The sequence below is a fragment of the Phalacrocorax carbo genome, chromosome 3 (genome assembly GCF_963921805.1).
Source record: "Phalacrocorax carbo chromosome 3, bPhaCar2.1, whole genome shotgun sequence".
Classification (NCBI taxonomy): Eukaryota; Metazoa; Chordata; class Aves; order Suliformes; family Phalacrocoracidae; genus Phalacrocorax; species Phalacrocorax carbo.
The window spans coordinates 122,321,231-122,344,246 of NC_087515.1; the positions used below are offsets into that span (position 1 = coordinate 122,321,231).

At 44.3% G+C, this 23,016-nt stretch overlaps 1 protein-coding gene across 2 annotated transcripts in view; it reads left to right on the forward strand.

Moving 5' to 3' along the window:
• The first annotated feature begins 321 nt into the window (after positions 1-321).
• Positions 322-23,016, forward strand: part of PTCHD4 (patched domain containing 4) — a 92,173-nt gene continuing 69,478 nt past the window's right edge. Inside the window, exon 1 of one of the 2 annotated variants that reach the window (XM_064448645.1) lies at positions 322-1,041. In XM_064448645.1, the coding sequence (XP_064304715.1) occupies positions 442-1,041 (600 nt within the window). In that variant the 5' untranslated portion in view covers positions 322-441. The remainder of the gene's footprint in view (positions 1,042-23,016) is intronic. The other variant, XM_064448646.1, reaches the window with a different exon arrangement.

A 23,016-nucleotide genomic window follows, 5' to 3' on the forward strand; every position in this document is an offset into this window, starting at 1 on the left:
CGCCGCACCGCCCCCGAGGAGCGGAGCCCGCCGCGGGGCTGCGCGGAGCGGCCGCGGGGCTGCGCGGAGCGGGCACTGCAGAGCCGGCAGCGCTCCCGGTGCGACGCCTGAGCCTCGCCGGCGAAAGGGGGGCACCCGGGCGGGGGGGGGGTGGGGGGGACGATGCCAGTTGGCTGGGGGGGAGGGAGGAGGGAGGAAGGGGGGGAAAAAAAAAAGAAGAGAAAGAGAAAAAAAAAAAAAAAAGGCAAGGACCCCCCTCCCTCCTCTGCCCGGTCCCTTCCACCCCCGACACACACACACACACACGCGCGCACACACACCCCATTGATCAATATTTGGCTGTCTTGCTGCAACTTGCTGCAGTCTTTTAAAGGAGTAGTAGAGAGAGAGGGAGAGAGAAAGGGAAACTGACAGGAAGGGGTAAGGAGCTACACATGTCACATGTGCTTTCTAAGACGGCCAGGAGCATCTGCAGGCTGGATCTGGTGGAGGATGCTGCGGCAGGTGATACACAGAGGGCTCCAGTCGTTTTTCTACAAGCTGGGCTTATTCGTGAGCAGGCATCCGGTGTTTTTCCTCACTGTGCCCGCAGTCCTGACCATCATCTTCGGCTTCAGCCTGCTCAACCGCTTCCAGCCTGACACTGACCTGGAGAGCCTGGTAGCCCCCAGCCACAGCCTGGCCAAGATCGAGAGGAGCTTAGCCAGCAGCCTTTTCTCCCTCGATCAATCCAAAAGCCAGCTCTATTCGGACTTGCACACCCCGGGGAGGTATGGCAGGGTGATTCTCCTCTCCAAACCCGGAGGCAATATTTTGCATCAGGCTGATGTGATCCTGCAGATCCACCGAGCCGTGCTGGAAATGAAGGTGAACTACAAAGGCTATAATTATACTTTTTCCCATCTGTGTGTGTTGAGAAATCAGGATAAGAAATGCGTGCTGGATGATATTATTTCAGTGCTAGAGGATCTGAGGCAGGCTGCCCTCTCCAATAAGACAACAGCCAGGGTGCAAGTGAGCTATCCCAACACTAAATTAAAGGTATGCTCTTACTGCATGCTTTTGCCAATTAAAGAGGCAGCACTTCATTTCTTGTCCTAAACAGCAAAGAGAAATATAATCATATCTATCTCTCTATATCTAAATGTGTGTGATCTGGGCTTTCCTCGGGAAGCAGCTGAAACCGGTGCTTTGCTATTGTTCTGTACGAGGAGGGAGGGTGGGGGGACTGTACGCTAACGCACCAGGAGAAGCAGGGAGTGAAGAACAGCCTTGGGACCGGGAGACCTTGCAATGCCTTGAAGGGTTAATACATCGGGGAAAAGGGACAGCAGGTCGGTCGGTGGGCGGGTGGAGAGCTGGGGTTTCACTATCCCCTTTTCCAGCCCCACTGCTGTGGTGGGATAATTTATCTTTAATATGGCCAGAAAAGGCTTTCCTCAAATGCACAGTGAGCTTCTGTATCTCCCTGCCTCTGCGAGTGCCATAGGAGCAGCAGGAGGTTTGGGCCAGAAGCGATTCCAGGTGTCCTGCCTTCTTTTTCTTTACCTGCATGCAAAGAAGGGGAAGGGAGGTGGAATTTTTTCTCTCGGTGTGAGAATAATTAACTCTGCTGCTGATGGATGGGGCTGGAGTTTTGGGACAGATCCCATCAGCTAGAGGCTTCCAGCAAAGGTGAAACAAGGTAAAAGGTGAAAGAAGTTTCAGTCCTTCCAAATAAAAGAATAAACAATTCATCACAAATGGTCTCAGGAGTATTTCCCTGTCACCCATCTGCTTTCCTTCTCATCTGGAGCAAGCCGATTCACCAGGACTAACCTGCTATGAGCAAATAAGGTGCAAAGTTTGTGGGTGGCTGCTGAAAGTTTCTGTGAATTGCAGTGTATCTGCATGCTCCCCCAGGCATTGCACCAGAGGCAGGATTTATTTAATAGAGTGTAACAAAATCCCTAGCACACTAGTTACTCATGGCTCGGGTCACAGGGAAGAAGATATGGTCCTTCTTGTAAACCAGAGAGGCTCTTTGGGGTTACCTGTCCCCCTTTTTTCAGAGAGATCCTCAGGGATGAGGGAGGTAGTGCTCTTGCAAGTACTGGCCAGATCCTGAAGTTATCATTTAAAGCCAGTCCTTGCCCCAGACACTGAAGCAGAGACAATAGATTGATTTTACTGGTCTTTCTGCTTCAGTAAAAGGGCCAGGTGAGGCAGCTGGGATTTTGTCCCATTGCTCTGGATGTTACAGTAATGTCTTTTTACAGGGTTGTGTCTGTTTGAGTTGAGTGTGTGGAAGTGAAAAGATGTCCTTGCTGATGCTGGAAAGTCCTGAGTGCAAGGAGTGTTCAGAAACATGAGTTCTTTGGGATAAACTATGCCTGAAAATTTTTTGTCTTTTAGTTTGCTGTGAAGACAATCCTGCTATTGCAGAATTAAAATGCTTGCTTTCATTTTGCTTGCTTTTAAAATAAAGAATAAGCTAGTTCAGTGGAGAACACTGATAATTTGGACTAACTTAATTATAAACCAGCTTTATACAAAAATAGTCATTCTACTGTCTCAATCCAGATTAATTTTCATGTGTAGAGAAGCCTTAACTGAGCTTGGCAAAACTAGGATGGGGTCACTTGCAGTGTGTTTTTTTACTAGGGGAGTGCCTACAGCTCCTCCTTTTTTAAAGCTAAAAGCAAAGGAAAAAATAACCTGGTCTGGATTAGAGATTTATTGGCATTAGTGGTCATTAGATAATTCACACAGAGAAAGTTTTCCCCAAAACATAGATGTCTGACTCTGGGCACTGCCAAATACCAGCCCGGCACCTCCAATCCCCCAAGTAGTTGTTATGTATCATCTTCTGGATGAAGGAATAAATGCCCTTAAGTACCTAGGTTTAAGGCTGGACAGAGCAGGCAGCTTTCTACCCACTTCTCAGTGAAGGGAGGTAAAGCCGCCAAAATCTGTGACTGCACTTCAGAGAAAAGCTAACGATTGCAACCAATTTCTGTGGATAAGGAGAGCTCCTGGGATTACTGAGAAAAAGAAACACACTTTGCCACAGTTTGTCTTTTTCTGGTATGGTAAGGACTCTGTTGTGGGACTGAGGTCAGCCCTGAACCTGGACTGGGCTTCAGCTATGGTCCCTCTGGTCTCTTTGGCTCTAGCTGCTGGGAAGAAATTACTACTTTGTATAGACTAATTCCCTAGGTGAACCCCCTCTCTGTCATCTCTGTTGTCCCATCTACTAAGCTACAGGGTTGGAAAGTTGTGGGCAAACGTCTCTTGCTCTCCTTCAAGCCATGGCCAAAATATTGATTTAATCTAGGCTCAAGGCTCTTCGCTGACCTTCCTCTCTCTGCACCTCTGAGCAAAGACTGTAGAAACCCCGGCCTGTGTTGTTTGTTTTGAGGTGTCTAGATGTGTTTAACCAGAAATACCTTGGATGCTGCACCCACTGGAGTAGTTCAGTCTTGTGATGTTCAGCAAAGGGAGTAACTCCTGTGGCTGTAGCTATGAGGGTTTTTATTTCTTTTTACTTGAGTCATGACATGGAGGAGAGGTCGCGGCTAGACCTCATGGAAATGCAAACAAGAGGGGCAAATCTGGATGTCCTTATTCATTGTGGAGCAGTGTTCATCACACTCACTGGTCCGTGTCTTGGGAGCTTTCTCAGCTAAACATCCCTGCACCATAAGGATCCACCAGGATCTTCTAGGTTGCCTCATTTTCTCAAAGGACGCATTGCTTTGTTACTACTAGTAAATTTTGTGCTGTCTTTGTCTTTTAATAATGGCTTCAGATTGAATAAAATTCTGCTAAGGTCAATACGGTGGGTTTACAAACCGTGAAGGTGTCCCATATGTGTTTGGTCTGCAGCTGACATGGGTCAAGTGCCAACCTCTACTGTTTTGGGAACCACAATGATAACGTTGAGCTCTTCCAAACACTCCCCTGCTCCATCTGGGAGCTGCAAAAACATCTTGTAGTTTTTTTCTTTCCCTCAAGTCTTGTGAGCAGTGCTCACTTTGTCCCTCTTCTTGTCTCCTGCTGGAGCCCAAGCAGGTTCGATTCCCTCAGGTGAGGCTGGCTGAAGGCTGGCTGCAGGTGAGCTCTTGCCAGGTCTTCCACGGGAACTTTGTGGGAGTGGTACAAGCAGGTTTCAGCAAAGTGCTCTGGATTTGAAACAGCTGTTATTGGGCTGCAAAATCTAATGAAAATGCTTGGCTTTTCCTAAGAAAATCTGGCTGTGAAGGGTAATGATTTTTTAATCATTTTTTGCTGTAGTGTTGAAAGAACTTACAGCCTTGAATACATCTGTCGGGAAGTCTTGGTCCCTCCACTCGCCAGACGAGGAGCAGAGAGATGACACTCACATCCTGAGCACAGACTGCAGTGTGGTTTCAAATGCCTGAGATGGGTTTAAAATCCACTCTGCAACACAGGGGCTATTTCACTCTTCTGAAAGACCAGGTGAACCAAGCTGTACGAAAATACCTGCTCCCGTTGCTTTGGGGACGCTCTCTAGCCCGCTCACAGTTCTTGCTACGCTACGCTGCAGTCTGCAGCCCAGCCAGGAGTGACTTGCCCAAGGTCATGCAGATAGACCATAGTGGAGCAGGAAAACAAAGCTGGATGTATGAAGTCTTGATGCAGGCTTTTGAGCTACGTCCTGAGCAAGATTGCTCATGCTTTCCCCAGCCCAGGACAAAAAACCAGTGTTCCTGTCCTTGGGGTCTGGATTGTGCCCTAACCGATAAACAGTGCAAGTCCACTGACCCTCACACAATAAACTGTTCAACTGCAAGTTTTAACAAATCCCAGCATCATTTTTGTCAGCTGAGACTTCCAGGAGAATTCCTGGGCATTGCTTGGGAGTTAGCGTGGGAAAGGGTCCACTCCTGCTTCGTTTACCTACTCCGTTCTGGGGATAACTGTGTGTCTGCTTGGATATGTTGTGCCCCTGCCCCCAGGGCCAGAGTATGGTCTGAGGCACATTTTATTTATTGGTACAGACATAATTATTGATTACATGGGGATTACTTCTTGTGTACTATCAGATATGAGGAAGGAGATTGGTTTATGACCCTGATTTACCAACAACCCCAGCGCATTTGCTGTCCTTATCAAGAAAAAAGAAAAAAAAAAAAAAACCCACTGCAAAGAATTGAGAATGATTTCTGAACACAGTCCTTACCTAGAGAGGGAAAAAAAAGGCACGAAAGAATTTTTTCAGGTATTTCACTTTTACTGTTTCTTTTCATGTTTGTTTGCTAGTTTTTCTGAGAAAACAGAACTTAGGTCTCTGAGAGCAGAATGAATATGACAATGGCTGGTTAAAAGGAGGCTTTGTAAGCAGATTGGTTTTTGTAATATTGCCTTCAATTAATTAAGTATCAGTCATTTATGAACACTAGGCTAAACAGCAACAAATAAAACAGGCATCTCTATTACCACATTTGTAATAAGTACATCAGCTGGATATTGAATCTTTTATTGCTTAGGTAGAAAAGTTACTGGCATTCACTTAGCATCTTGAACCCTGTAATTGCAGACTTTCTACTGGCCAGATCTCAATTTTTCTTACACTGACAGCTGTACTTTTAAATAAGCCTTGCTTCATTTGCATTTGTGGAGTCGTTCCCACTTCTCTAGGATTAATTCCTCCTTACATGACCGTGAGGCACTGACCACCTCCATGGGACAGAGAGGATATAAAACCAGAACCCACCTACATCAGAGTAGGCATCTGCATATCAATAATATCCACAAACTGTTTATTTGTTCAGTAAAGTCGGTTCAACTATAAGATTATTCTGATTCCAGGGACCAGATGCTTGCTTGGAGGCAACGCGGCTCTGTACCCATTTGTGATACCACCTGTCCCAGTCCAAGCCTGTGGCTCAGGATCCTTTGAAGTGCTCTGCGGCTGGCAAAAGTTGCTAAGTCAAAGCAAAATAATAAAACATGAGCAGGGAGAGGATCAGAAAAGGAAGGCTGGGGGCTGCAGATAGTTTTCATCTAAGCCTCTCTCTCATCAAGGCAGGATTGGGCAGGCTGAGCTCGGAGTAGCTGCTTAGTATCATGAAAGCAAACTGATAATGTTTGAAGGCAAGTAGCCTCTCTGGCTCACAGGTTGGAAAACTTGTATGGAAAAAAACCCAAAAACCTGTCCTGTTTTTCCAGCTGTGTTTCTGTAGTGTCCAGCGGGACTAGGAAGGGCTTCTCACCCACCTCGCCTGGAGGGGCTGGCAGAGCTGGTATCGGCAGCGGGTTAGCTGTGCCTTTACTGGGAGATGTCCCTGCAGCTATCAGCGCTTGAGAACATGACCAGACAGCCTGCCTGCTCTGCATGGGCAAGAAATGAAGCATTTTCTTGCATTTTTAGGAATATTCTCCACTCCTTCCTCTGTTTAGTACATTAGGAACAGTCTCTTTCTTAGCCCTGCTAGACCGAGCGTTAAGACAACTGTCTTGCCTAAAAGGAACGCCTGACTATGAGTCGTGACTGCACCAGGGACATGAAAACAGGTTAACCTGCACCAGGACAAGCTGTCCCACCATAAACAAACAGCAAAAAGGCAGCAGAAACCTTTCAAAGCAAGGATGGGGTTTAGGGTCCTCTTTTTGCATTGTTGTTCTTCAGTTATGAACTTAACTTTCCTTATCAGACCCTGAGGTAAATTCCACCTTCACCCTACCGGGGCTGTAGACAGCAGGTTTGTTGGGTGTGGGGTTTATTCCTTCCCATCGAGCAGCTGAGAGCAGCTGCCTTGTCAAAGACTGCAAAGAAAATATTCTCCACTGAGCTCTCAGACAACCTTGGTCAGCTGCTTCATGCCTTTCCCTCCCTGCTATTTCACTCTTCAGTTTTGTCAGCACTTGCTGGGAGACATGGCCTTTTATGCAGTGCCAGGCCTTCTGGAGACCTTGTTGTGATGTGAATAACAATAAAGAAGCAATTGGAAGGCTGTTTGGGTAGAGAGAAAAGGAAGATGCAATTGCAAGTCCCTTCAGTTAATAATGACTGCTCAGCACTGTGGATCTGGGACGGATGTCAACCACTTAACAAAGGTAGAAAGTCCAGTAGAACTTTGCCACCTTCCTACAAGAGCTACTCCTCTGTGGACAGAAAGATAAATATTATTTCCCTTACTAAATATTCAGTTAACTCTTGGCAGTGTTTCTACTCTGACATAACATCTTCTAATCTCAGCCATCCCTATGCCTTTCTGAAATGTCTTTTGAGCCCTGTAGTGTACTGGCTGTATGAGTTGCTGGAGGGCTCCAAACTTCTCCCTTTGAATTTACAACAGATAGGTATTCTTGCTATCTGTAACAAGAATTAAAACAAATTCAGAGACTGCCATGTTAGCAAGGCAAGAGAATACAATTGATGAACCTTAGTAAAGAAGATGTGTCACCTTCCTAGCCAGAGAAAGATGCTTTAACAGAGAGGAGATCCTTAAACCAACTTTAACTGATTAAATATATGTTCTGTGGTAGAAGTGGGAGGAACTTTGTAAGGAGAAAATTATATTAATAAATATATCTTAAAAAGTTCTTAAATTACTTAATGCCCTTTATATGTATATGGGTATGTATATTACATGCATATCTTAGCTGGTAAACAATTATACAGGTGAGGTTGTGCTAGACATTTTGAAAATAGCAATCTAAGAACAAAACCTGTATTAAACCTTTTCAGCCATTAAGAGGTGAAAGAGCCCTATGCAGAGCTCTGCACAGCTGTTATTACAAAAGTCATGGTGGAAAAATTGCTGACCAGTTTTCTGAGAGGAGTGAATCCAGTTATTAAAATAATGATCTTGCATTCCTACCGAAAGCCTTTAATTTATGCAGACCCCACATCCATTGCACACTCCTAGTGCAAACAGTGAGACACGCTGTGCACGGCTGGGACTTGGGCTGAAAAACAGTTTTAAACACAGATGAAACAAAGTTTTCAACAACATAGGAAAGCAGGTGCTGTGTGTCATGGAAAAGAGAGGGGAAGACAACGGGAGGCAGAAAGGGCAAGCTATAAAGGCTTTTATACCTCTGTTCCTCACTATCTCAGTCCTGTTCTGTGTTTTCCTACCTACCAAGGTGCAAGATGCTCATGTGGAGAACAGATAGTAAAGGAAGTTCTTGGTAGCAGGGCTGTGAAGGATCCTACAAAGGGAGAGAGCAGTGGCAGAGCTCCTGAGCATTGCAGAGATGATCACATGCCGTGGCACATGTCACTGCCCTAGCCCTGGATTCTCTGGGTGTGAATTACCTTCACTTTTACACTGGTTGGGCCATTTGGGAGCAGGAGCTTTGAGTGAAGTGCTTGGAAATCTTTGATGACACTGGTAAGTGTGATCTAGTGGCAGTGGGAGGATTTCCAGCTAAAAAGAATTACTGTGGAACCAGCTTAAGGGAAAACTGGGGATAATTTCTTGGTGGGCATCTTGTGTATGGCAAAGAGATTTTTCTGCAGCTTTTTTTCTCCTTAACCCTGCTCACATGTTGGTGTGTAATTCCTGCATGATGCCATTTCTGCATGCCCAGCAGTGGCTTTGTAAGACGTTGGACAGCCCTCCCACAGCCGTGAGTCAGCCAGATCAGCTTTTCTCCCTGGTTCTGTCTTCTGGCACCAAACGTGCCCTCCCCCAGACCACTCTTGCTAGCAAACTGGTACCGCAGCCAGCTAGCTGCTCGGAGGGTAGCGGATGGTGAGACGGGCATGCCGTTACCTGGCTAGTATTGCGGAAGGGTTTTGGTCTGATAATGATCTATAACTAAGATGGAAAAAGTCAGCCGGCACCACAGATGTATAATGTTTTTTCAATACATACGATGGCAAATGTTTCGGCATCTGCCAGAATAATTCTTTTTTAATAATAGCAATTGCAACAAGCCCCAAAGCCTGCTTGTCTGCTCTGAAAGCATACGAGAGGGCAAAGGGCAGTCTTGCCTACCTGTTGCGTGCCACTGAAGGCAATGCCACGTTGCAGAGACTTCAAATGTAATGCAGCCCACCTACGCAAGGTACAGAGTTTGGGATTAAATTTTAAGCTCCTAATGGGCCAGCCTGCCACAATTAATTTCCTTGTGCAGTTGGTGGGAAGTGCCATTGAACACCTTCAGATGGAAGCCCAAACACCTAACGTATATGCTCTCACAATGTACAGGGAACGTAAACATCACCTATAGGACTGGTTCAGTGGGCACCTAACACTTGTGCCCAAATACCTAAGCAAGACAGAAAAGTTGCCCTCGTGTAAGACAGGGTCTTGCTTTTCTTACACCTTGCATGAATGTTTCCACCAGTGTTACACAAGAGTTGTCAGCCTGATGGGGAGGTGTTATCTTTAGCACTTACATGGTGTATTTTTGCACTTGTGTCAACAGCTTCGTAAAGGGTGCTACGGTTCAGAAGTGGCCATGAATGTTTTGCAGCTTCTGTGCTGAGTCGCTCGTTTACCTGTGCTAGATCATGCATTACCTGTGCTGCGTGTTGGGTGGGCCCATAAAATTTCAGCTGAATCTTGTTCTGTCAGAAGTTACAGTGTTCTTGAAACCAAAAGCATCTGTGAAACAATGTCTACCGTGCCCTTATTTTTTTCTTGGACAGGGAGGATTCTTGTAGTTTCATTTTGATGTGTCCCCAACAAAATGTTTCTATTTTTTTGTGTTGAAATGGTTATTTCAAAGTATTCTTTCAAAATTATTTTCAAAAAATTTTGCTCTCGCATTATACTATAGATTAGAAAGTAAAGGGGGGGGGGGGGGTGAAGTTACTTTAAAAGGAAATGTTTTCCCATGTGCAAACTTTGGGGAAGGAGAGGTCACTCTGGTTTGAAAAATCACAGAGAAATGAAGTCACCCACCAGCTCTGCCTGGCAGGATCTCTATGTGGCCAAGGACACAGCCCAGTCCCCGTGGACTTGAACGTATCCTCCAACAGGGTGCTTTGGCTCTTTTAATGTGATTTTTCACTGGAGACCAAGGCACTGTATTGATGGGCCAAGCGATCCTTGCTTCCAGTTTTGGGAGAGGTTTAGTTTATAAAACAGTTTGCAGTTTGTTAAGAAGAAAGATGCTGTTAGCGGTGCTTCATTATGCAACGCAATGTCTTGTTTGGCGGGGCCTGTGACAAATACAAATCACCTTTTTCCTAACCATTTTCCAGGATGGTTTGTTAGAGTAGATTTTTATTCATTAATTAAATACATTAAAAAATTGAGTGCTGAGCAGACACAACATGGAAATATTAATACGCATTTTTCTCCTTAAAATCCACACTTCAGTTTGCTCATGTTCTTGACTCCTGTCCTACTGAGTGAGGTTTCATTCACAGATAAGTATAAAACATCTTCCAATAGAGATTGCACCACATAGACTTTTGGATCCAGATGACAAACCCGCTTCTCTTTAGAAGTGGCTGGAAGGTGTGGTAATAAATGGTCTATCAATCAGTGGTGTTTCTTTGTTAACTAACATTAATTTTCCTGTCCATAACTGATTTTGTATCTGCATGTAAAGAAAACTGGTCACCCAGTTGATACACAACATATTTATCATTGTAAATTGCACAGAAAGTTGGGACACCAGCAAAGGAACATGAACATTTCTGAATATTTTAAAATGTCTCTCCAGTCCTTTCTTTCCCCAGGCTTCAAGATTAGCACAAGTATTAGGCTTTAGGTATATACCCAAAAATAAATTTCACAAGCTTGACAAGATTAAGAGCTCCCCTGCTCTCATGAAGTATTTCAGGACGTTTCATTTTTGAGAATAATTTCATTTTAAAGAAAAGGGGTTTTTTTTTCTCCTAAAAGAATAAAGGTTCTATCCTTACAACTTTTACCATCTTCTTGCTACCAGTATAAGATTTCGGAGGTGGGAGAAAGAGGAGGACATTCTTGAAGTGAAAAAATATGTTATATAAATGCCAAATACTGTAATTGCATATGTTCAGTGGTCTTTTCATCAGAATATTCACCTCAAATGGAAAGTTAAAGCAGGTCATTTGTCACTATTTAACAGATCTGAACAATGCTCCTTCAGGAATGATTCTGACTTTTTTTTTCTGGAAAACTCAATTACTCTTTGAAGCAGCAAAAATGACAAGGAAAAATAAAGGCAGAATAGGATATTTTTTCACTTCCTTTAGAGTACCTAAATAAAAGGTAACCAGGACAGACAATAGCCCAGGATGAAGCTCAGAGAAACTCAAGTGCATTCTGAATTGACAGGACCAGTTTGAACTGGGTCTTTCCTATAGAACGAGGATACAGCGAACATAAAGCACAACATTTCAGATGCTGCTTTGTGAAGGAGCAGTTTGGGGTGTCAGATGGTGATTTTGGTGCAGGACCATGTATTCAAGGATTTATATTCTCCTGCAACCCAGATCTTCCTCTTCCTTACATTGATTTTCCCATCATAAGGGAGTGCTGTGGTGCAGCTGGAGAAATTCAGTCAAAGAGCTGTTGGAGTTTTATAAGCAATCTCATGCCTCGTCGGTGTAACATCAAGAGGTCAAAGACATAAATGGTTTATAAGGTCAGCCTAGCCCGTTCCCCGGACTGTGCAGGATTATGAGGAAATCCTAATAGAAAAATTAATGCAGGTTGGCGTGGATGGGAAATCAGTCATGTGGGTTGGAAACTGGCTGAAAGATTGTAAACGAAGAATCATGATAAACGATAATGTAACAAGTTTATGGAAGGTATCTTGCAGGGTATCTGGAGAATTTGTGTTAGGTCTGATCTCATCTAACATCTCTATTAATTATCGGGAAGTGGAATTGAATTGCACAGGAATTAAATTCACAGATAATATTAAACAAGGAGGAGATGTCAGCAGCAGCTGAGTCAGAGAATTTACACAGACAGAACAGGAGCAGCTAGAAACCCGAACAGAAAATAAAATCATTTCCTGAAGAGATTTGGTTGCATTCTGGTCCCCAAAGGGCAATCTTGGGTCCTCCCTTGAAACACATTCCTGTGAGCTGAGTTTTGCAAATGTCAAATTGAAGATGCACTGCTTAAATGACAGGACCAAGGTCGAAGACAAAGTTGATGTTAAAGCTGGGATTTCGCAACCACCATGGAAAGGGCACTTAGTTTTACTTCTGACTCTGACACTGCTTTGCAAATATGGGCGTTTCACTGCTCAGTGTTGTCCTTCGTCCTTCACCTTTTTGCAGATCAAGGTCTGCAGGACAAAGACAGTTGAGTTTGAACGGTGCTTTGGAGGCTGAGATGATATGTTAAATGATCAGTGAAACCTTGATAGATTGTTGCTTTGCCTTGGTCCTTTTGTTACCTTTCTAGAACAAAATCGGTCGTCTTCTGGAATTTTGTGCTGACAAAATGCTGGGCTTTGGATGGGCCAACCTTGAAGTTTTTTTGCCATGTTGTGCATCATCTGATTGTTCCCCAGCACTTCAGATCTGAATGGCCTCATACCCCTAATGTCACAAATTGGCTCAGTTTTGTCCCTGTTGAATCTTATCATTCATTGATTATATTCTGGTTGTGCCAGGGAAAAATTCTCGTAGCAGGCAGTCTTAAAGCTCAGCTAAGCAGGACAGTTAAAAAATATTCAGCTGGATCATTTCTACTGGTTTTTGTCCAACTTGAGTGTGACTGCAGACCAAGCCTCTAGGAACAGGTTGGTAGTGTTTGTGAAGTGGATTGTGGAGTCAGGCCACTTCTTCTCCTCTTCTTGACAAATGTCTGCAACACCACGCCATTTGCTGCAGTGGATGACACTTGGTCTGCAGAGTCAGGCTGTGACCCTGCCCTGCCACTGAGGGTCCATGATGTAGCGGTTTGGGGATGGTCATACAGAGAATCACAATGGGAAAACCCATGCCAAATATAGGATATATTTCTTCTAATTTGAGCCCTTTTATATTTGGCATCTAATCTAAACTGGCTCCAGTATGCAATCAGAGGAGAGAAGGGTGAACCTCCAGAAGCAATGCATTTCACTTTTTCTGAACAACTACATTGGGTGGGGATGAAGTCACTCTTCAGAAACACCATGGACCAGAGAAAGAATGTTCAGATTATGCACTTACCTTTCAGCCGGTTAAAACTAGGTGAGCTGAATCCCACCATACTTTCATTTCAAATCACCAAAAACTCCACAAACCCTCCATTAAATTTTCATAACTATGGGAAATTTTCATAACTATGGGAATTACCACTACTTAAGGGGTAGTTACAAAGAAGATGGAGACTCCCTTTTTACACGGAGTCACATGGAGAGGACAAGGGGGAAAGGACACACATTGCTTTTGGGGAGATTCCGATTGGACGCCAGAGGGAAATTTTCCATGCTGAGGATAGTCACCATTGGAATAATCTCCCCAGAGAAGGGGTTGATTTGGCCACATTGGACACCTTCAGGAGTCGTCTGGACAGGGTGCTGGGCCATCTTGTTTAGACTGTGCGCTTCCCAGAAAGGTTGGACTAGATGGTCCCTGAGGTCCCTTCCAACCTGGGATTCTGTGATTCTGTGAATTTGCTATATTTTAAGATTTTTATAGCAAAGACTTATGACAGGTGAAGTGTTTCTGAATGACCTATGGTATAATCTGCATTTGCACTGACATGAGAAAAAACTTCCCAGAATAATTTAATGGGGAAAATAAAGGCTTCTTCTCAAGCCCTTTGCAGCTTTGTCTCACACCATATCTCTGACAGGGTTTTGAAAAAGTCATTTTGAAAATTATTATTAACAGTTGCAAAAGAAGTAAAATACATGAATCTGAATAAGGAATTACCTTCCACTGAAGGAACTGGAGTTAAATGCCACCCTCCTGCAAAACAGATTGCCAGATATTGGCAGTTTATTGCAGCAGGGAGACTGAGATATTGCAGAGTACTCAGAAGACACATGCTGAGGTTCTGTCATCTGGCAGTGCTTTACCATATGATTACTCTTTGGCCTACTTTATCAGAATTTTTCCCTAAATATTTATTTGTTGGAAATCCAAAGGTAGATACCAGGTACTACATACCACAAGGTCCTACCATCTGCAGCACTTTTGTTTTAAAATTAAAAGTTCAATCCTCCCTGTTCTGCCAGAACCAAAACCTTTCCAAATAGGTTATACTAGCATAAATTGAAAAATCACTCTGCACTCCAGGGAACTTTGAAAAGCCTGTCTTTAAAAAAGTGTATTACATTAAAGTAATTGTAAAATATCTATTTGGGGAAAAAAGTTTTGATGTCTTGCAGGGAAGTGTCTCAGATAAGTGGAAAGTGTTATTGTTGTCATTATTATTATTATTATTATTATTCAGAATTAATATACTACATTTCTTCAGAAGTGCTTATATGCGGTAACTTAATATTCATCTTATTTGGTATCTTGAACTCATTCTTAACAATAGTGCTACATTGACATATAAATCTAGTAACACATATAACCTAACTTTAAGCATTTAATGATGAAATTTAAATGAGGGTTGGGACATTGTAGGCTTTAGGAGGACTAAAAAACCCTAAGAATGAGATTCAGACCATTTAAGATCAAAATTGCCCTCTGGAGGTGCTCTGTTTTTCTCTTCTTGAGCAGGCAGCTTGGTAGTCCTGGCACTTCTAACCTGGCAGGTTTGGTTAGGCAGCCTGACTCGGGGCCTTAGAGTCTAAATTCTGACTTTTCTTGTTTTGAGTCCTGTTCTGGCTGAAGAGGCACACCCAAATCAGAAACTCTGTTTGCAGTTAATAGCTACTGTGTGCTCGAACAAAAGGACAAATACTCAGCTGTGAAATACAGCCATCTTGAGGAAGAAGCTATTCAGGTGTTGCATAGCTGACACCACCACCGGACTATGGGGTTTGAGCACAGGAATTAAAGAAACCCTGAGCCAGCTGGCAGCAAGGAGGGAATTAATTCTTTTTTTCTTTTTTCCTTCCCATTGGGTTTGCATTAACCTGGATTAGTTCTCCAATCCAGTTCACCACCTGCCACATGAACTGCTGTTCCCAAGCTTGGCGGGGAGGAGGTGCAGGCTCAGGAACGAGAGGGAAGGGACGCCTCCTTTGGCAGCATCACCAGGTCATACTGTGAAATGCAGCGACTAAGGAAACTCCAGCACCAGACGGGAAGATATGTGGAGCATGGGCAGCTTCTCCAGCTGTGTGCTTGCACAGCACCTTGAACAGCAAGGTCCTGGGCCATGCCAGCACCTCACTGGTGACCAGTGATTATGGACTGAACTGAGAGCTCACACCTGCTGTACCTTGTGCGGGTACACGCGTGCTCCAGGGCCTCAGCAGTGCAAGGGCTGGGTCAAGATGAATTCCTCCCAGCATGTGCGGCTTGATCAGTGGCAGTTGTTAGCAACCGCTGCAATCTCTAGATGAAGATTTTGGGCTAATATAAAATTTTCAGGTTGTCACATGCTGCTGTTTAACACTTGTTTATCATTGTAAATATGCTCTGTGCTGTCTGAGACAGCACGAGACACCCTCTCCCACAGAGTATGGCTGAAAAAATAAAGACAAGCTGGCCCTTGTAATGTCAGCAAACTTCCAGTGGGAGACCTCTCCAGTGATGGCAGGCAATGAGGAGCCCAAAGTGGAAACGATGCCATGAGCTTTACTTTTTTGACTAGAATAAGAATTAAAGAAAACATGTTGGAGAATCACCCATGACAGCACCTTCATCTCTATGGGCTACTATGAACATAAGGTTTTATCACAAAGGGCACGCGTTACAAGGTGATCTTGAGACAGACACAAATATAAAAACTGCCTGCTGATGTTCGTATGTCAGGGTGAAAAATCTCTTTGAATGTACTGAATTAAAAAATACCTTGGGTGGGACTCAGCTATCTCATATGCAGATCCAGAACCCCAGCTTCTGTTATATTTTAATGCATAAATACAAGCCTACTTAAATGCCTCATTCCCACTCTCCCTTTCCAGATTCTGGTCCAACGTTATGAAAAAAAAAAAAAAAGAAAAACATCTGAAACTAGACATTTTTTTGGCTCCCTCCAGCTAACAAATGGCCAAACTCATTAAAAACCAGTGTGTGCTGGAGGGAAGCAGAGGATGCTTCAGGGTAGGGATGTTGCTTCACAATGCCAAATACGAGATTAAAAAAAAAAAAAAAAAAAAAAAAAAAAAAAAAAAAAAACCCAAAAAAAGAGGGAAACGGATTAATTATCTCTTAGAAAGGAGGAATTTTCAGCTGGAAGTGTTAAGTGTCCTTAACTGAATCTGCTTTACGTAGCTCCTTGTTATATCTTATTGAGCACCACAAGAGTGGAAGCTTTTGATAGGGCTTGGGTAAGAGCACAGCAGCGCTTCGCATTCGGAGGCTGGGCTTAGTTAAACCTGCAAACTGCTTAGCTGGAAGTTAACCTCAAAACCACGCTGGCCCCAAAATCTTGCCACATCACACTTGGGTGTCTGATTCTCAGTTATTTCTTTTCTTCTTGCCTTTGATAAAACATTATCAGAGTGTTTCCATACTTTGGCTGCTGGTCCCCAGAGAAACCAGAAAGAGCAGAGACAAGAGAAAATTAAAGAGAAGTCTGCCAACATAAAACATCATTTAAAAAGAAAAAAGCACCTTTTTCTGTCTCATTATTGAAATTTCAGGTTATATGAGCTTAAATGATTCATTTTGGAATTAGTTAAATTACTATATTTATAAGTAATATATGTTATCTATTACAACCTATATAATATATAGAAGTATAAAAATATTATATAAACTATAAAAATATATCATATACATGAAATAGAAAAATATTCATATAGTATATATAATATTAAAATACTTAAATAAAAGCAAATCCAGTAGATCTGCTTTACTCTTCACTTTTTATTGTCTGCTGTTTATTTTTTAACATTTCCTTTAGATGGAATAAAAAACAGGCAAATCCTATTCCTTTTGCTTCCTAGCAGGCTTTATTCCTCTTTCTTGTGTGTGTTAGACTTCAAGTGGTGTAGGAAAAACAATTAGAAGAGGTACACAGTGGGATGCACACAAAGCAAGAGGGCCTACAAACCGGTTAGTGAAAACGTGTGACTCCTTCTTAGGATCTCCTTTTAGGGACAGTTATTGGATCCCATTCTTGTCTCCCCAAAATTCTTCAGCCTGGGCATATGAAACGTGTGGTGAAGTGTTGCAAATGTTTTGCTTTTGTTCATATGGAAAGCCAACAAGAAAGGAAGTGTTATTGATTTTTAAGGTTTTCTGATGTCTTTTGGGTTTTTTATTTAAGAATACTTGTTTAGCCTAACTCCATGGACTTCAAGAAAGCTTTGAGATTAGACCTTCACAAGAGACAGAATAAGAGAGTAAAACATTGTTCTATTTACTCCCCTTTGGAGAAAGCAAAGACCCTCTTCAGATAACAAAACTCTCTTGGATTTCACTGGGGCACAAGATAGCTTTAATTCATTAATCTTCCTTACTTTTTATTGTCAATTTCTTTCAAATGCCTGCATTTGGGAGAAGGATTCCTTTGGTAAATAATAAAGAGTTGCATTATTTCTCCCCCTATCCAGCAGCTCATTTCACTTTTTTGTTTGTTAAAGAGCTGGAAAATCCACAATAACTATGAGACTCCCAAAGGTGTCTTCCAGCCATGTTATGAAAGACGTTATCTTGGTGTGTCATGCTTTAGAAATGCACAGACACTGCATAATTGGGCTAGATGGACTGCTGGCCTGCACTGAAACAGCATTTCTTCTTACTCTCTTTGTAATTTTCTTCTTTTCCTTTGAATATTTTTAACACTGAGTTTGGGCTGTGGGTGAAATAATGAAGTATTCTTTAATATAAAGTAGTCATGCTAGAGATTCCTTGAGTTTGACAAATATGAGAGGTGGTAAAAGTGTTCTTCACACACATGCCAGCTTATGTGAGTGTGAGCGTGTAACTGTATATATCCAAATATTGGTGGTTTGTGCATGTCCCTTGACACACTGCTGTCTCCTTAGTGATTCATTATGTTCCTCCTTGGCACAGACAAAATCTTTTGGGATGAACACTATCTGTGCTAAGGAGACAAACTCAGCTGTTTTTGATTGGACGTGGATATTATTCAGGGCTTAGCACCTGGCAGAGGCCTAGACGTTTGCCCCATTTGCCTAGGTGGAGAACCACAACTGTGCCATGTAATGCAGGAGCTTGGATTTCCCCTCCTTTTGTATATGAAAAATATGAACACTGTCCTGCTTGGTGGTGTGAAGAAGCATGGAGGTCCTGGGGTAGAAAAGCAGTTTTTGAGGAAATTTCCACACCTCAGCGCAAAGCTCCTGGTTAACTGAATCAATCATGCTCGGGAGCTGGCCTGCAAAAGGTGCAGGTGAGGGAAGGCAGCCAAAAATCTCCAGTAATCAGGGCATGGTCCTGTGCATGGTGAGAGGAAGTCTCCAACCCATAAACCACGTCCCTGCTTCTTTCCAGACCAGAAACAGAGCTGGGGTTATTCATGCCACGCTCTCCCTCTTCTCCCACTGCTCACCCTTTGCACGTTGATCTGTTGCAGGCCACTGGGAAACCCCCAGAGCTGGGGATGGGGTCTGAATCCTCCTGCACTGTACGGGTCCCTACACACAGGTCCAGGGCAGCACAGTATGGCCGTGCAGAGCTTGCAAACCAGATGCTCAGGAACAGATAGACACCAGCAGGAAGAAATAACATGTGCTGCCCAGGCTGAAGTGTGTCTTTTGGGGTAGAAATTCTTAAAATTTCCTATTCTTCTGTTGGGGTAGGGGATCAGTTTAGGGTAGCTAAACTCAGCCCTGAGTTATTGCCACACTGCTCAATGCTACTGTGTGGCCTGGGTCCCTGTGGGGAGGTGGGAAGGAGGGAGGCTGGAGGGGGATGGGAAGGCAGCGAGAGCTGAAGCAGGGACTGCAGTGCAGGGCTGCGCTCGTCTGCTGCCACTGGCACGGCGGCACAGGGCGCAGGAGACACAGGTCTGCTGTTTGCAGGAGGATGTCAAAACAACTTTGCTTCCACCCACCTTCTCCTGCCCTCTTTCTGGGTGGTCAGGGTACAATAAGAACTCCTGCTTCTTTACCCCTCACCCTGTATTTTCTCCTCCTGCCTCCCTCTTTTTCACACCTCCAGTCTCTAGGGCACCCCACTCCATAGCCTTACTTTTATTTTACAGTGACAACAAACTCCACTTCTTTTGCATCACTGATCAATCTCTTGCTACGTAAACCCCTCCCAAATCACACTTCCCACTTGCTTGGTTTGTCCACAGCCATCCCTCAGACAGGAACCCATTCAGGGATGGCCAGGGGAAACTGCTGGTCTGTGGTGATTATTTTTACCATCATCCTTCATCCTGGGGGATTTAGGGGCTAGATACAGCCTGACTTTTTGGTCTACGATACCAGGGAACCTCTGCTGGCAGGTATGGGCAGTGAAAAGGAGAGGGCTGAGCCCAAGGTGACTGCCTCAAGGATTTTTAATCCTGGACAGGGCAGGGAACAAACTCGAAGGACAATATGAAGTGGGGAGGGAGCTGTGGCTCTGTGCCTGCTGGAAAAAAGAGGGCAGCAGTATTTTAAGATTGACCTGGTAGATTTACACACCCAGGCTTACCTACAACTTGAGAAGTCCTGTGGACACAGATATGTGGAAGGTGAACTGATGTCACCAGCAACAAGTTTTGCTGAGCCACCCACTGCAGGGCTTCTTCTCCTGCCATCTCACCAGTCCCCAGGCCACTGGGCACCCAAAGCCATCAGCACCCTTTACCCTTGGATCCATCTTGCAGGGCTGGGGTGCAGCCACCAATTCACCTGGTGCTGCCTGAAGTGTCAGTGCCAAAGCTATTTCACTGCTGTGGCTGTTATCCTGCTCCTGGTGGAGGGAAGAATGAGGAAGAAAAAGGCAGGCCAGTTGTGCCCCGAAATTACCTCCCAGAGCTTGTGGTCATCTTTGTGTTGTCTGTAACCTCCCATCTTCCAGCAATGCCCTTCCCCATGTAGGGGAGGTATGTAATCACAGCCAACATGGGTATTACTCAGCAGCTTCAAGGACACTACTGTGTCCTTGGCTGTATAGGTGCAATTTAGGACAACCACAAAGCTGTGCTGGGAGTGAACTGGGCAGTAAATCCACCCCTTTTTTCCCAGAAGAACTGGGATGGGATCTGAGATGGATTGAATGGGAATCTGACCTTAACAGTGAAGGAGTCAGTTAAGTGATGAAGAGCTTGAAGACAGGACAAAGAATACAGGAGGCTTGAAAAGTACGTAAAGGTGAAATACAGTCTTGGAGGGAAGGTATGGTGTGGACTGAGGTGGTCTGGAAGGGAGAGGGCTTGTTTTGTGTTTTCATTCCTGAGGGATGCGCAGGGGAAGCAAAGGTGGAGGGACAGCCTTCTCTGCTTTCCCTCTGGCCTTGCCCTCTCTTGACAGCTGAAAACCTGATGGGGTGATACTGAAAGAGCAAAGTCGGGAGGACCACTCAGAAATAGTGTGTCCAGCACCAGAAACTCCTTCGCACAGAAGAGGTCTCAATAGCAATCACACTCTGCTATTGCACCCATATGAATTCCTCCATAATTTGATTTACTTGGTAAGAATAGAGCTGTGTTGGAACACTTCTTTTATTCCCTGCTATTTATCCTAGAATATGTAAGTATTTTGAAATACTTTTCTCCTATTCTTGTGTCTTTTCAAATTACCTGATCAAAACCTAGAAACCAAGCAAAGGAGCATGAGCCCAGACTCATCAGAAAGAGGTGCCAGAAGGCTCTGTTTGCCTTTTGGATGTTCTGGATACACATCTCCTTCACTTAAAAATCACTCTCGTGATCCTTAATTTCCCTGGAAGCGGGGTCAAGGTCTGTATATTTGTTAACATGCCTGTGAAGGGGCCAATAGAAGCCATGGATGACAAGACAGGTCACCTAGTTTTGTGTTTGCATCTGCCACTGTGGGTGAGTTAACCTCTCCTAACTTTTTCACCTGATAAATGCTATGATCAAGTCTTAAGTAATCTTGTGCCTCTGCTATAAATGGAGACAGACAAGCAACTGCAGAGGGCAAGTCTGGTTTCTACCCATACCTTAGGATGGGGCAGATCATCCTTTGGATGTGCCTGACTCTTCTCAGTGACTATAAAAAGAATTTGCTTCACTAGCTGATAAACTGAACCTCATCATTGCTGGATAGCTGGAAATTACTGAACTCATCATTATTGCAGCAGAGACCTAGAGGATTATTTCCTGGATATCTTCTCATGGTCACTTTCATACAGTTTATTTTTGCTGAATGAACGCACCAGATGGCCATTGTTGTGCCCCTGTTCTCGGTCAGCAGAGGTGCAGTTTTACCTCGAATGCATTGCCCCCAGGGCTCACTTGCCCTGGAAAGTCTCTCTGTCACTGAGTTGTACAGAATAGCTGCACAGGGACAAGCAAAGCAAGCAGTCTAGTGGGTGTGCAGGAGCACCTACATAGCTCTGAGGGCAAGAAAACTGCTGTACTTACATAAATCAGCATTATATGTGAATGCAACACTCCAGGCCTGGGGCAGAGGGGCTGGGAAGTGCCCGGCGGAGAAGGCCCTGGGGGTGCTGGCTGACAGCCGGCTGGGCATGAGCCAGCAGTGCCCGGGTGGCCAAGGAGGCCAACAGCCCCCGGGCTGTGTCAGCACTGGTGTGGCCAGCAGGAGCCGGGCAGGGATGGGGCCCCTGTGCTCGGCACTGGTGAGGCCCCACCTCGAGTGCTGGGCTCAGGTTTGGGCCCCTCAGGACAAGAAGGGCCTGGAGGGGCTGGAGCGTGTCCAGAGAAGGGCAGCGGGGCTGGGGCAGGGTCTGGAGCACAAGTGTGCTGGGGGGTGGCTGAGGGGGCTGGGGGGGTTTAGCCTGGAGAAGAGGAGGCTGACGGGAGACCTTACTGCTCTGCAACTGCCTGAGAGGGGCTGGAGTGAGGGGGGGTTGGTCTCTTCTCCCAAGTTACCAAGTTACTAGTGATAAGATAAGAGGAAATGTCATCAAGTTGCATCAGGGGATGGTTAGACTGGATATTAGGAAACATTCCTTCACTGCAAGAGTGGTCAGGCACTGGAAGAGGCTGCCCAGGGTAGACGTGGCTCTTTGGAACATGGTTTAGGAGACATGGTAGTGTTGGCTTGACAGTTAGACTTGATGTTCTTAGAGGCCTTTTCCAACCTCAATGATTCTATGATTCTGTGTTTGAAAGGGATACTTCAGGAACTGGTGATAATTTGTGGCTGTGTAATAGGGATCGATTGGTATAAGGTCTCCATGGCTAAGTATACTAGGGACAGGGACAGATAAATCATTGTGGCTGGGGAGTAAAAAAACTTCCTCCAAAGTTTTACAGTGAGCTAGAGGGAAGTAGGAGCAACCAAGTATCTTAAACCTTAAATAATATATCGAAGAAGGGGGATTTTTATTCTAATTTACCTTGAAAACTTCAAGTGAACTAAAACATCTGGCTTCATCCTAGCCGCTGTGGATTTTAGTGTAATACTTTTATGACCTATGTTTGATAGAGTAGGAAAGTCCTCATCATGGGGATAAACCACTGCATTGGTCTTATTAGAATGTTTATCACACGATATATTTCAACACACATTCCTGGTTGCCCTCTGTTGAACATTTTTAAACTTTTAAGATAAAGTAGAGTTTAACCAGGATTGCATGCTTTATCCTAATTTTTCTAGAATGTAACTTGATGATTATCCATTGCTCCGGCTGATAAGAGGTAGCAGTTAAAGAAGAATAAAAATACAAATAGAGATAAATTTGCGGACAAAGGTTCTGCAAATGCACTTAGAATCATAGTATCACAGAATGGTTTGGGTTGGAAGGGACCTTTAGAGGTCATCTAGTCCAACCCCCCTGCACTGAGCAGGGACATCTTCAACCAGATCAGGTTGCTCAGAGCCCCGTCCAGCCTCACCTTCAATGTTTCCAGGGATGGGGCATCGACCACCTCTCGGGCAACCTGGGCCAGGGTTTCACCACCCTCACTGTAGAACATTTCTTCCTTATATCCA